The 13,965-nt window shown below is 66.6% G+C and overlaps 2 protein-coding genes across 3 annotated transcripts in view; both read right to left on the bottom strand.

The window, feature by feature from the left end:
- The window catches only part of LOC309448191 (small ribosomal subunit protein eS10), a 242,828-nt gene that overhangs the window by 18,876 nt on the left and 209,987 nt on the right, over positions 1-13,965 (bottom strand). The window lies entirely within an intron of this gene.
- Positions 415-2,426, bottom strand: SPDEF (SAM pointed domain containing ETS transcription factor). Its single transcript, XM_082069503.1, has 5 exons — positions 1,968-2,426; positions 1,076-1,273; positions 941-988; positions 693-833; positions 415-606 (listed from the first exon to the last, which is right to left on the bottom strand). The coding sequence occupies exons 1-5, from the start codon at positions 2,413-2,415 to the stop codon at positions 428-430; spliced, it is 1,014 nt and encodes a 337-aa protein (XP_081925629.1). The 5' UTR covers positions 2,416-2,426; the 3' UTR covers positions 415-427.

Here is a 13,965-nt window from a genome sequence, read left to right as displayed (position 1 = left end):
GATGCTGCAGGGTGTGAGGACAACGTGCCAGGGGCTCCTCGCCGGTGTCACCCCAGCCGTCCTCCCACCTCCCGGCGCCACCAAAGGGCCCCGGGGTGCGGGGAGCCCTGTGACAGCCGCAGATCCGTCTGCCTTTATCTCACCCCGTCAACCCCCATGTCCCCCCCAGCACTGGCGGGAGACGGGGATGTGCACGGTCCCTGCCCCACATCAGGCACAGCGGTGGTCCCTCGGCTGGGGGCTCGTCCCTCCCTCCACGGCTGGGGGTGAGGGGCGTCCCCCGGTCTGTCACCAGCAGGTCCCGGGGGTCTGAGCCTTTGGCCCCGGCCGCAGTGCTTGGCGCGGGGGGGCGGGTTCTGCGGTGGGAGGCAGAGGGGGCGGCCGCGGTCCCTGTCCCCGCGGGGCTCAGCCTGGCCCAGGCCGCCGCTCAGAGCGGGTGCACGAACTGGTAGACGAGGCGCTGGGAGATGTCGGGCTTGCGGATGATGCCTTTCTTGTAGTACTGCCGGATGGAGCGGCTCAGCTTGTCGTAGTTCATGGCCGGGCGGTTCTTCCGGATGCCCCACAGACGGGCCACCTGCGCCGAGTCCTCGATCTTGAAGATGCCTGGGAGGGGAGCAGGGCAGGGGGGTCACAGCCTCACCTGCCCCCCAGCGCCCACCACAGCGCCACTGGAGCTCCCACCCGCCCACCTTTCTCCTTGTTGAGCCAGCGGATGAAGCGGCCGTAGTTGTGGGGCTTCAGCAGCAGCTCCTTGAGGAACTGCCAGAGGTGGATGGGTTGGCCGGCGCAGGACGAGTCCACCTCGCTGTCCGCCCAGCCGGCGTCACCGCCTGCCCGGGGAGGGAACGTGAGACGTGGGAGAGGGACCCCAGAGACCCAGACGAGGCCGGGTCTGGGGAATCCCGCCTGGATACCCGCGGGTCTCTGCAGAACTCACCGCTGTATTTCACATCTTCTGGGGCAGCTTTTTCCTTCATCCAGGCGGCTGGAAGGGAGGAGCGGGGGTCAGGGGGCGCCCCCGCTGCGCGGCACCTCCCGCCCCCCCCAGCGCTCTCCCGGCCCCACCACCCACCCGACTTCCAGATGTCGAGGTGGGCGTGCAGGATGTCACCGCAGGCGGGCGAGCGCTGGCAGAACTGCTCCTCGGACATGGCGCACAGGTCCCTTCCCGACAGCTCCTGGAAGGACTTCCCGATCTGCGGCAGCCGGTACTGGTGCTCCGTCCACAGGATCCACTTCTGCACGTTGCCGGGGCTCCAGTCCGCAGGGTCTGGGCACAGGGGTGAGCGCGGCCGGCGACAGCCCGGGCTGAGCCCCGGGAAACTCATCCCACCCCCGGCAACCCGGGAAGCGGCCCCTCCCGCCCTGTGCAGCATCCACAGCGCCCGCTCCGCCTGCCCCTGTGCCCGCGGACAGCACTGTCCCCTTGCCACCTCTTTGCTTTGGGAAGCCTCACCCAGCCCTTTGGAGCCCCACTTGCTCCCTACGCCACCCCGGGTGACCGCAGATGCTTCGAGGAGTGGCTGGCAGAGCCTGCATAGCCTGAGCACATCCCGAGACTGCGTGTGTCACCGCAGCGACGTCCCCAGCACTACACCCCAGTGGTGTCCCCAGCACACCCCAGTGATGTCCCCAGCACTACACCCCAGTGATGTCCCCAGCACTACACCCCAGTGATGTCCCCAGCACACCCCAGTGATGTCCCCAGCAGAACACCCCAGTGATGTCCCCAGCACACCCCAGTGATGTCCCCAGCACACCCAGTAATGTCCCCAGCACACCCCAGCAGCTCCCCGGTGAACTCGGTCCTGCCCGGAGCGATGCCCACAGGGGGACAGAAGCCGCGCTCCCCAGTCCCACCTCCCACAGCCTCCAGGCTGCAGAGCAGCTCGAGTCCCAGCACGTGCCCCACTAGCTGCACCCCGTGGTGGGACCCCCACCCGCAGCCCTGGGGGGGCGCCCACCTGCGGGGATGTTGAGCAGCTTGCAGGCCGTCTCGATGTCCTTCAGCACCTCTCCCAGCACCAGGCTCTGCACCTGCTCCAGCGAGTGCTCCTCCAGCGCCAGGCTGCCGGGCAGGGCCCCCCCGGCCCCCAGCGCCGGGCCCTGGCTGTCGATGATGGGACACTGCTCCGGCTCCTTCGGCACCTCCCCTCGCCCCCCCGGGGCGCCGCTCGGGGACGGGTCCCCCGTGCCCTTGGTGGCCCAGGCGATGTCCTCGGTGTAGAGCATGTCGAAGTAGTGCAGGCAGAAGGCGGGCACGGGCTGCTCGGGGGTGCCGGGGGGGCTGGGGCTGTCCGGGCAGCCCCAGCTGTGAGTGTCGGGGTCCCTCGGGGCGGGCAGCAGGGCAGGCTCGGGCCGGGGGGCGCGGCCGGGGGGCAGCGCGGTCAGCCCGGGGCCGGTGCTGCCCATCGCTCCGCTCAGCGCCGGCTCCCAACCTGCACGGAGAGAGGAGGGGATGCTGGCCCGGCACCGGCTGCGCCTCCCGCCCGCAGCCCGGCACAAAGGCGGGAGCTAAGCCTGTTAGAGGGGAAAGCGCCTCCCAGGAGCCCCGCGGACCAGGCCGGCCTGGGGTCAGCCCTGGCGCCGGGGCTGCCCCGCGGTGCAGGGACAGGGAGCCTGGCGCGAGCAGGTCTGCAGGGCCGCAGGGTTTAGGGTGTCCCAGAACTGCACCAAGGTCAGCAGCGGGTGGGTCCCAGCCAGGCTGACACCCGTGCAGGCGGCAGCGGGCACGCTGGGGGTTCCACAGCAACTGCATGGGGTGGCCAGTGGGCACCCAGGGCTCCAGGACACCTGAACCACACACGCACATTCCTGTGCATGGAAATATCACCTGCTGCTGTCACCCAAGGGCGCCCCAGCAGTGACAGCCCCAAACTCTCGGCTGCTGCTGCCAACCCCCAGACCAGAGCTTCCCTTCTACTCTCCTGCAAGAAAAACTACCCAAAACTCAGCCCGTCCCCATCTGTCTCCGGTACGGGAGGAGGGAGAGCGGGTGCCCCCTGCCCACAGTTTCCTGAGAGATGGCGTTGGCTTCCAAATTTCTCCTTGATTTGCTCTAGATTAGAAAAAGAGCTTTAGCAGATCAGCCTTAAATCCAGCCTCACGCTGCTCCCGGCACAACAGGGCGGCGTAACAGCTTGTGCCGCTCCAGACGGCTTTCTGGGGAGGGGATGGGGGTCTCGTCCCCAGTGCCTCGGGGATGCTCTGCGCTCATGGTGCATCCTCTGCCCATCCCGCCTCTGCCAGGCTTCGCTCCCGCAGCCCTGAGCCAGACGGACAGAGGAGCAGGGCTCCCCATCCCATCCATCCCATCCCATCCCATCCCATCCCATCCCATCCCATCCCATCCCATCCCATCCCATCCCATCCCATCCCATCCCATCCCATCCCATCCATCCCCTGTTCTGGGCCGGGACCAGCAGGACCCGATCCCTGGGGCAAGTGTCCCCGTGAGCGGAGCCGCCACCTGCCAGCGGTGCTGTACTCCCAGGGCGGGGGCCTTTGTTTGACTTTCTCCGGCGCTGGTACGCAGGGTGGGGACCTGTTTGCTCCCAGAACTGCTTCGAGTGCCTGTTTCTCTCTCCTCTCCCTTTTTTCCCTTTCCCTGGAATAGGGGAGCTGGAGGGGCAGCCCCAGACACACCGAGGTGCTCCCGGGGAGCACTGACCCCTATGGCAACCCAAAAACTGGCACGTTCCCACCCAAGCCGTGCTGGCGATTGCATCAGCCCTGGCAAGTGCTCCCAGCCTGTGTGCGCTGCCGGCGGCGAGCGCGGCCCTGCTCCCGGGGGCTCCGTGGCGAGGGGAAGCGGCAGCGGCTGCCGCCAAAGGGCACGGTGACAGCCCGGCCCGCGCGGCTGGTCTCAACAGCAGCTGGGAAAGGAACGCAGGCGTTCCCTTGGGGTGACGATGCCCGGGGCCGTGGGGCTGGCACGTGGCGTGGGGCGGGCGGCAAGCGCGGGCTCTGGGTGACACCGGGTCAGGGCTCAGCTCCATGGGACATGGGGACTCAGCCCCATCACAGCCGGGGATGCAGTGGATGATGCAGCCGAGGGGGGTGAGTTTGGGGACCGGGACCTCCTGCATCACCCCGAGCTCTCCTGAGAAACGCTCGGGGCAGCGGCGCCAGCAGCAGTGACAGGGAAGCTGGGATCAGCCCCTGGGAGCAAGAACAAATAAATAAATAACTAGGAAATGCACCCAACCACCACCCTCAAACAATGGCTCTGTTAATTAACATTAAATCTGTGGTTAAACAGGTTGTGCCGGAGCGCGGCTCGGGCAGCCCCGTGGGACCAGCAGAGGGGGTGGGAGGGGGTGCTGCCCGTGGAACCCGGGGTGTCCCCAAACCCCTGGGTGCTCCCAAACACCTTCCTGGGCAGCCGGGACAGTCGCCAGCTCCGGGGTCACCACGGTACCTGCCTGGGGACAGGGCCCATGTTGCACACATGGATGGGGGGATGCTGCCCATCCCAGGGGTCCTGGACCCCCAGCCCCCCCAGCCTTCTCCAGCACCACTGAGCCCCCCCGGCTCCTCCTGCCGTTACCTGCGCAGGGACGGGGTGTCCCCACGGTCCCCACGCCCGGGTCAGGCTGCCCTCTGCACCGGCGCGGGGAGGCAAACAGCGGGGGGGGACGGGCACAAGGCGCCGGTGGCCTGAGCGCAGCTCGGTGTCCCCGGGCGGGCAGCAGAGCTTGGTGTTCCCCACGCAGGGCCAGGGAGCCCCTATTTATAGCAGCCCCGTCCTCCCCCGCCAGCTCCTGCCCATGAGAGAGCCCGTATTGTGGGGGATTTGGCAGCCGAGTGGCGTTTGTGTTTCACTAACCAAGCAGAACCGCAAAAATCAAACCTCGAGCCAACGTGCCTTCAGCACCGGCAAAAAATACACCCAGGAGAGAAGCAGCGCAGCGCTGGGATGGTGCGGGTCTCGTAAAGGGTCCAAAGCGCTTGATAGAGACACCTCTGAGCTGGCAGCTCCTCCACAGCCACCCGGACGCTCTGTAAAGGGTCCCGGCTGCTAACCAGTCACGCTGTCCCAGAGCCACTGTCCCCCGCCTCCCCCGGGCACAAGGACTCGTGGGACCCTCCCCAGTATCCCCAGTGGTACCGGTGGGGTACCTGGGCTCCTGTTCCACCCTCCTCGCTCGAGCAGGAGGGGATTGCGAGGGTGCAAAATTGACCAATCCCATTTTATTTCGGGTGACACCGTCCCGAGAAGCGCCAGGAACCTCACGCTGGGGGACAAGGACAAGGACGAGGCATCCCCGCTGAGCCCTGGGGCAGCGGGAGGTGCGAGGAGCCGTGGGACGGGGCGTGCGCAGGATGGCACCGTGTCTGCCCCAAGGGAGGCTGAGCGGGCTGCAGGAGCCCCGGGGAGGCTGGCGGGTCTGGCGGAGCACGGGAGGGTCCGGCGGCAGCGCGGGGCTCACCTGGAGGGTGCACGGGCGGCTCAGAATCCACGTGTGTCCCAGCGCAGGGGGGGAACATCCATCCCCACGCGTCTCGGTGCGGCGGCCGGGGGGCACATGGCCCGGAGCGGGGTGTCCCGGCCGGGGGGCAGCCGGCAGCACCCTGCCCGCTCAACGCCAGCCCCGCGGGCCCAGCTGCATCGGCTCTGGGCAGCAGCGGGACCGGGACAGGGACAGGGACAGGGCAGCTCTGCAGCTCCGGGGGCGGCAGAGGGACAAAGAGACAGTGGCTGTGCCGGGGAACGCGAGGGGGAAGCCGGTGGCCCAGCTGAGTGCAAGGTGCTCAGCAAATGCCTCCTTTGCCCATTATATCTAATTCCTTCCTTATTTACCTGAACAAACAAGCTGGGTGCTTACCTCAGCTGGAGGTGTTTGAATAGCCCGAGCTGGGCTTAACCCTTGAGGGGTGCGCCGGGGTGCTGGGTCCAGATCCAAACGGACCCTGGGAGGGGGGGAAATCTGGGCACCGTTCACCTCTTCCCACCCTCACCCGGGACACCCGCCCAAGAGATGGGGACACTGCAGGGGTGACACCAAAGGCTCCTGCTGGAGCTGGACCCTGCAGCAGAGACCTGGTGGGTGCACAGGAGTCCCTGGCCAGACCCTGCAGCTCAGCATCGCTGCCCCAGCACAGGCTGGGCCGTTTTGCGCCAGGAGCATCCCTGAGCGGACCCCGGAGCGTCCCCGAGCGATACCCACGCAAGTGCTGCGGTGGAAGCAACAAGCTGTGAGCAAGGATGCTCAGAGCCTGTCAGGGACAAGAGGAGCCCACTGGGGACAGCAGGAGCCCCTGACACCAACCAAACGGTCCCTCACGCGGGACACGGCCCCGTCTCCTCCCGAGGGTCGTGCTGCTGCCTGCGCAGGACGGGGCGGCCGCGGCGCGACAGGAACGCGCGGCGCTCCGGGCCCGGGTTGTCTTCACCGGCATAAGCAGGAAAAAGCTGTTCCGAGCGAGACATACACTGAATTGGTATTTATTGTCTTTTTTTAACATGTGAAGAGCACAGGGCAGTTCAGAGGGTTCTCCCACAGACGTAGCACGGCTGAGATCAAACTCCCTCATGCCTTAAAAACCCACGTCAGACAAACCCTCAGCCACAAACACCTGCGGTGACACCCGGGTCAGACCCACGTCACCGCATCCCGGTGGCCACGTGGCCATCGCGCCTGGGCTGAGCATCCCCAGCGCATGGAGAGCGCCGCAGCAGGACCAGCATCCCCGGCCCCGGGGCGCGGCGGCGCGGCACGGCCGATAAGCTGCCCGTCGGAGCTGTTTGCCAGGAGGAAAATAAAACCCCGTCGGAGGGCGACCCCTGAGTTACGGCTTCCCCGGCCCGCCCGGTGCTTTGGCAAAGGGCTTCGCCGCGCTATCGGCAGCACCAGGAGTTTCTGCCTCCCTTTTGAAACAGCTCAATGTTATCTTATCGTGGGGAAAACGTTCCCCCCGGATCAGGGCTCCTGCTACTCAAGGGGTGATTTTCTCCCCTGTTTTGGTAAACACGGCTGGGCCGTAAGACGTGGCGGTGGGTGGGGGGCCCGTGGGCTGGGGAGGACGCGGGGGGCGAGCGGCTGCGCCGGGGCAGCCGCCAGCACCGCCGGGCTTGGCTGTGGGGAGGGCGCACAGGACGGGGATGCGGCACAGGTCGGGGGGTCCCGGCCACCCAGTGTCCCCCCAGTGCTGCCAGCTCACAGCACGGCCCCCGCAGCGCCCGGAGCATCTGGCCACAGCGCGGGAACGCAGGTGTCTGACTGCGGAACCTGGAGGCAGTAACACCTGCACAAACCTGCGCGCACACACGGGCTGCGCGGGAAGGGGCCGCGGCCGTCCCGCCGTCCCCGGCAGCTCGGCCGGGCGGTTTGCGGAGCGCATCGCGGTTTGCGGAGCGCATCGTGGTTTGCGGAGCCCATCGTGGTTTGCGGAGCGCATCGCGGTTTGCGGAGCGCATCGCGGTTTGCGGAGCCCATCGTGGTTTGCGGAGCCCATCGCGGTTTGCGGAGCGCATCGTGGTTTGCGGAGCCCATCGCGGTTTGCGGAGCCCATCGCAGTTTGCATGGGCTGCACGAGGTGGGTTTGCACCTCCTTGCTGCGGCACCACCCTCAGGTCTCCCTTGTTCATTAGGTTTAATTACTGCTCATTAGCAGAGCAAACCCCAGAACAGTGCAGCCGGAGGAGCCAGGAGCAGAGCGGAGGAGAGCGCGATGGGGACACCGGGTGACAGTGGCGTGTCCTGGGCACAGGGGACGTGCTGGCAGTGCCTGGTACCACCTCCTTGCTCCAGAGCATCCCCGAGCTGGGCCGCCCCAGCCTGTCTGGAAACCTGCAGCTCGGCTCCCACCTGGGTCTGACCGCGCTTTCCCTGCTCCTCTCATCGGTCGCACCGAAGACTTCGATAAAAGGGCAGAACCTCAGTTCTGCTGCGCCCGGGGAGCCGGCGGCGCTGGGCAGGGACGCAGGAACAGGCAAAAGGCCCCAAAGCGCGAGAGGCCTCTGCTGGCGCCCCCAGAGCGCTGGTGTCACCGGCCGCGCTCCCGCCGCCTTTCGCAATCGCTGCTGCAGCGCAGCTCCGCTTGCATATGCAAACCAGGAAAGGAAGAGCTTGCGACACCTGAGAAACAACAAAAGAGGGGAAATAAAGTCTGGCTTTTCTGCCCCGTGTGCGCAGGTTTCGGGGCCTTTTTCCTTGTCCTCCCTGTCAACCCATCGGCTCTGATTCCGGTGCCTTTTGCCATGGCTGAAACTTCAGTGCTTGGGAACGTGGCCCAAAGGGGAGAAATGACTCATGAATCAGCCTGGAAGAATCTCTCTGCCCACCTGCCTGCAGCTAATCTCTGGCTGCATCACAAGAATAATAGATAAGCAGCCGTGTAATATATAATAAAACTATTGAAGGCACTTGATGTCACTGGTAAAACCACAGAGGCCCCGTTTGTCCCCAAGCTGAGCAGCGTTTCCTGGTCCCGCAGCAGCGGGGTTCCCTCCGCTCGGCCCCTGCACGGCACAAACCCACACACGTGGGTCCCTGCGCGGGGCCTCACCCGCAGCCCGTGTCCGTGCGCCTGGGGATGCTCAGGGAGGACACGGATCCCGGCTCCGGGCTGCACCGTGGGCTCCGGCCGGCTCCTCTGCACCCGGGGAGATGGACAACGGCTGAAACGGCTGCACCGAACCCCGGTCAGTCCCGCTGCGCAGGTACGGCCCCGCGAGCCGGCCCCGCGGCGCTCGGCAGCTCAGCCGCACCAGCCCCGGAGCCGGCGGGTGTTCGTGTCCCAGACACAAACCGCAGCTCCCGGCTGCACCGAACTGAGCGCCCGTTTGGCTTCCACCAGCACCATCGCAGCCCCCGGGACCCGCAGGGGATGCTTCCGGTGCCAAACCAGCCTTCAAATTCAGATACCACCGGGACAGCAGTAGGACAGGGAATCCCAGCGGGGCGAGAGAGGGACAGCCCGGGATCCCGGGGATCGAGCTGCTCCCTCCCCTCCTGCCATCTCTAATCTTAATTGCTCCTCACTGGATGTTTGCTGAAGGCAACTCGCTTCCTCCTGGCCTGCAGCGGGAGGGTTCGTCGCCCTCGCTCCGTGCTGGTTCAAGCCAAGGCACGAGTGGAAGGACAGAGCCTGGAGCGCTCCCCGCGATCCCAGAGAGCGGCCGGCCAGAGCGGATCCAGAGCAGCGAGCGGAGCCAGCGGGAGCATCTCCAGAGCTCTCGAACCACTGAGGTTGCTCCAGAACAGAAACCAACTGAATCCCCTCGAATTCCTCCTCACCCCAGCCCAATACGCCCATTTCCCAGGCAGCCCCGTGCTGCGGGGCCAAGTGGGGCCGCTCCTCTTTATTACCCCCCGGTTGCCTTTGCCGGGCTCCTCATCTCCCAGCTGCTGCCATAACCGCTGTTTACGGGGACGTGTGTGTGCTCGGGGCAAACAGCCGCGGTTATTGCTGCCGGCACCCGCTGGCTGGGCCCACCCTGATAAAAGAGCCAGGGCTCCCAGTCACGGCTCCAGCGCTCGGTCCTTCTGCACGAGGTGGCTCCCGGTGTCCCCTGGGCAAAATAAAAGCAGCAGCAGGACAGTTAATGGCCCCACAACCTAAAGCGTCACTGCCTCTGCCCACGGCCCTGGCCCCTGCCCGTAGCCCCTGTCCCACAGCCCTGTCCCCTACCCACAGCCCCTGTCCCCGGCCTTGTCCCCTGCCCGCAGCCCCGTCCCGGCGCTGCCAGCCCAGCTGCGGTGACCCCGGCCAGGCTGGGAGCAGCGGGACCCACGGCGTGTTTGCTGTTCCCTGCTCAAAGCCTGCGCTTTGCTTCCTCCGGTCGCTTTACACTCCTGCTTTTGTCTCTCGGGATTAAAAGCCTGGAAAAGGCTGCGGGTCGCCCGCCGGTGCCAGGAACAGAGGGCTCAGGGTGTGCCCAGCCCGGCAGGTGGAACCTGGCACAGGGGGATGAGGAAAGGTCACAGCCCCCCTGCACCAGCGATTTGGGGTGCAGGGGGGAGCCCACGCGGGGGGACGCGCCTGGCCTGGCCATGCACCAGCCGCACGTGAACGTGCAAACCCCAACCCAGCCAGGCTGGGAGAAACCCCAAAATAACCCGCCCGAGACCACCGCCCGGCTCCTCACCGCGGCCCGTGGGCCCGGGGGCGGGGGCTGCACCCCCCGCCGGGCCGGGTTCCCAGGCGCACGGGCAGCCAGGTGAGACGCGGGGCCCCGTGCCAGCGGACGCGATGTGCGATGTTGTCTTTTCACACAGCACCGGCGCGGGGCCGAGCGGCAGCGAAACCCTCGGCGGCTTTGTTTCCCACACTGGTTGCCATCAAGAAATGCAAATTCATATTCTTCTTCTTCTGGTGTTTCTCTCCGCATGCAAAATGATCCTTGGGCATAACGGCCCCACGGAGTGGCGGCCCCAGAGAGCGTGGGAGCTGCTGGGGAGGGAAACCCCCGGGGGAGCCGGCGGCCGCGGCTCCAATGGTCTCGGCACGGGCAGGGCAGCACGCGATGCCCCGCGGAGCAGGATCGGCTCTTGGCTGCGGTTTCCCCTTCATTCCTGTGCTCTCCACCCCAGAATAACCTGCAGAAGGTTTTGCTCCAGGGGGGAAATTCCCAAAGATAACCCTAAACCCCACACCTCAGCCCCATCTCAGCTCAAAGCGAGACAGAGAAGGGAAGGTGGGGGCAGCAGGGACCAGAGCCACCCCCTCCCGTCACCATTGGAATCAGAGAGTCCCAACGCCACTGAGCTGGGTTTGCAGCGCCCAGGGGACCCCTCTGAGCCCCCCATGGGGGACAACGCTGTTCTGTGTCCCACAACGTCGTACAAAGCTGCATCCCCGACAGCACACACACTGTGGCGGGGACAGGGAAGCCCACGGGGCTGGGACGGGGACAGTGCTGAGCTGCGGCAGAGCCAGACGTGACTCAGGCGTGAGTCCCCGAAGGAAACGTGTCGTTCCCGTGAGCATCGCCCGGTCAGACACCTGGTCCAGGGGCTCAGCGAGACCTGCGGGCGCGGGGGTCAGGACTCCAAACGAGCTCCTGCACTGGGCGCAGCGAGCGGCCGCGCGTTGGCTTCACCTCCTGGCCCCGAAGGTTGGAGGAATTTGTTTTTCCCGAGCAAACACGAGCCCCTGGGGCAGCGCGTGTGCATCCTCAGCCCCGCCAGCGCCCGGCCCGCGAGCAGCCCCCGCTCCCCCCGGGAGAGCAAATCCACGCGCGGCAGCGGGAGGGGACACGTGGGGCCGGGGCAGCGCCGGGGCAGAGCTCCTCGCTGCCATCCCGGGCTGCACAGGACGGGACATTAAAGCAGAAAGCGATTGACACCCTGCAAGGGAGCGGCGAGCCGGAGCCAGGCTGCGGCCCCGGCGTGGGACGTGACCCGAGACGGCGCTACTGTCCCCTGGGAGGGCTGTCCCGGCCCCGCGCTGGCTCGGGGCACCGGCAGAGCGAGGACGTCGCTCCTCTCCTCAGTGGTGGATTTGGAGGGCAGCAAAATGTTTGTTCTGTCAACACGTGCCTAATCCCCAACCAAAAGCTGATGAAAAAGCCATGGAGGGGGAAGGATGGGAATAAGCTGCCCTTTGAAACAAAGCCCCGGTGGCGATGGCACCCACGGGGCACGGGGCGCCGGGGCAGCGGGGGCGCGGGACGGGCTCCCCCAGGACCCCCCAGTCCTGTGAGTGTCCTACAGCCCAGCGCCGCGGCTCGGGGGGAACGGCTCCGGCTGCAGCCCAGCCACAGATCCGCCCCCCTCCCAAAGCCCAGCGGGACCCCCCAGAGGGGCGCGAGAAACGTCCTTCTCCAAAGCTCCTGCCCGGCAGCACCTTCTCCCTCCCTCTAAGCAAACCAGAGCCAGCGAGCGCGGCCAGCGCGGGGTCTGCAGCAAAGCCCTGACAACCCGGGCCATCCCCGTCCCACGTCCCCGCTGACCCGGCACCCGAGCCCACCAGGAACGGGCTCACCTCAGGACTGCTGTTTTCTGATGGCCCAGAAAACCTTTTTCCTGGTGGGATGCCATGACCCTTGTCCTGCTGAGGCTCATCCCCGCTCCCTGGGGCTGCAGGCTGCCCCCGGCCCCGCCGTGGGTCCAGCGCCACAGGGCCTGGCTCCCAGCGCCTGGCAGCATTGGCCCTGCACCCTTCACCCGAAAAAAGAACAACAAAAAAAAGAAGTACATTTAGCAGTTTCCATTTGTTTGCTCTTTAAATAATTGTTTCCTTATCGCTATTTATTTAGATCCCTTTAAAATTCAGACAAACCTGCTTCTCAGGCACCGTCGCCGCTCCCTGCGCTGCCGCGGGCGAGCGCCGGGCTGGGCGCAGGGGTCCCTGCTCCGGGAGCACCGAGCGCCCGGCCCCTCCTGCCGGCGCTGGACAAGCCCGGACGCTCCTCAGCCGTGGGTCGGGGGCTCCTCCTCTCCCCTGCACGCACAGACGCTCCGGGGCCACCGCGAGTCCTGCCTGGCCTGGGCAGCAAGGGACAACAGCAGCAAAGGCTGCGGGGACAGGGACCCTCTGCGGGGCGCTCGGGGTGTCAGCCCGTGGGCAACTCTCGCTGCCGCCTACGAGAGGCTCGATGTCCTGTGGACCCAGCTCAGGTGCAAGGGGCACATCCCGGGGTCACCTCTCGGGGTCCCATCCAGTGTCACCCCAGGGTTTTGGGCTTTGCCGCCGCAGGTTGACGTCACAGCCCAGCCTGCAGCTGTCAGGACTGATTGAGGAAACCCGGCCACAGCAAACAGCGAGGAGGAGAACGGGAGATTAGATAAGGCGGAACACGGGGCTCCCGCTGCCTGTTCCCCTCCTGCCTGCGCTGGCACAGCCGCGCGAGGGCTCGGGAGCTCAGCCCCGGGTCCCACGGGGAACGTGTCCCCGGCCCGGCTGGCTGCACCGAGCTGCCCATCAGAGCCAGGCTGTGCCACCCGTGTCCCCAGCTGCACGGCGCCCTGCGAGCCCAGGCACAGCACGGACCCGCTGGCGCTCAGACACCCTCCTCCTCCCCAGGGACGGGACGGCTCTGCCTTTGGGCACCTCAGCACTGCCCAGTGCCAGCCCAGCCCCACGGTGGTGGCAACAGGCCAGGTGACAAGTGCCACCACTGCCCAGTGGGACCAGTCAGGACCCCACCCCCCCAGAAACGCTGGGTCCCCCAGCCCAGCAGCCGCTGCCGGGTGCGCAGGGACGCGGCTCAGCCTGGCTCCCACTGTCCCCAGCAGGTCCCCAACCTCGGAAATGCCACATCCCGCAGCTCTGGCGGGTTCTGCAGGTGAGGAACAATCTCAGCTCCCTCTGCTGGCACCTGTGTCAGACCAGGCCCTTCCCCAGCAAATCCAGTTCAAACCAACAGCTCCAGCACCTTCCCTGGGCAGGGACACACTCCCCAGCTCCTGCTGCAGCCAAGCACGAGCAGCGCATCGAGCTGGGACACGCAGCCTGTCCGTCCAGCACGCTCAGGGTGCTCGCTCCTGTCTGATGGTGAGCGAGCCGGTGGTGAGGGGCAGCTGGGGACGAGCCGCGGTCCTGCTGAGCCCCTGCAGAGCTGGGCAGCAGAGACACGACACCCATGAGCTCCTCTGGGTGTTCAGTGAGTCCTGGTGGTCTCACGGCTGGATGGGGACTCAGCATCTCCAAAACCCAGCGAGCGCTGACCCGGCTGGAACAGACCCGGGCACCAACAGCCAGAGGACCCCGGTGTCACCCCCGCACGCCAGCGCCGCGGCGCTCGGCCCGGCCCGCAGCAGCAGCTGCAAAGCAGGAGCTGTTTCCAAGTCAATAAAGAGTTTGCTCCGGAGAAACCGCGGCCACCAGCGCGATGGGCTCTGCAGGACACCAACCGCATCCACCCCCACACCTGCTCTCTGTCCAGGTTCGGGGTTTGCTTGGAGCCCGTGGACACGTCAACAGCATTTTCAGCAGCTGTGGGCAAGAGCTGGGGGCTCTGGAGGGTTTCACTGCGCCTTGAGCTGCAGCAGCATCACCTGGCTCCCACACCTG

The sequence above is a fragment of the Streptopelia decaocto genome, assembly GCF_964273445.1.
Source record: "Streptopelia decaocto genome assembly, chromosome: 19".
Taxonomy (NCBI): Eukaryota; Metazoa; Chordata; class Aves; order Columbiformes; family Columbidae; genus Streptopelia; species Streptopelia decaocto.
Note: the sequence above shows the minus strand (reverse complement) of the source record. Positions and strands in the feature narration are given on the sequence as shown.

Coding starts and splice junctions, on each gene's coding strand:
- SPDEF (XM_082069503.1), bottom strand. CDS start 2,415: ATGGGCAGCACCGGCCCCGGGCTGACCGCGCTGCCCCCCGGCCGCGCC. Junction 1,274..1,967: donor GCTGCTCAACATCCCCGCAG/GTGGGCGCCCCC, acceptor CCCTGTGCCCAG/ACCCTGCGGACTGGAGCCCC. Junction 607..692: donor CTGGCTCAACAAGGAGAAAG/GTGGGCGGGTGG, acceptor CTCCCCTCCCAG/GCATCTTCAAGATCGAGGAC.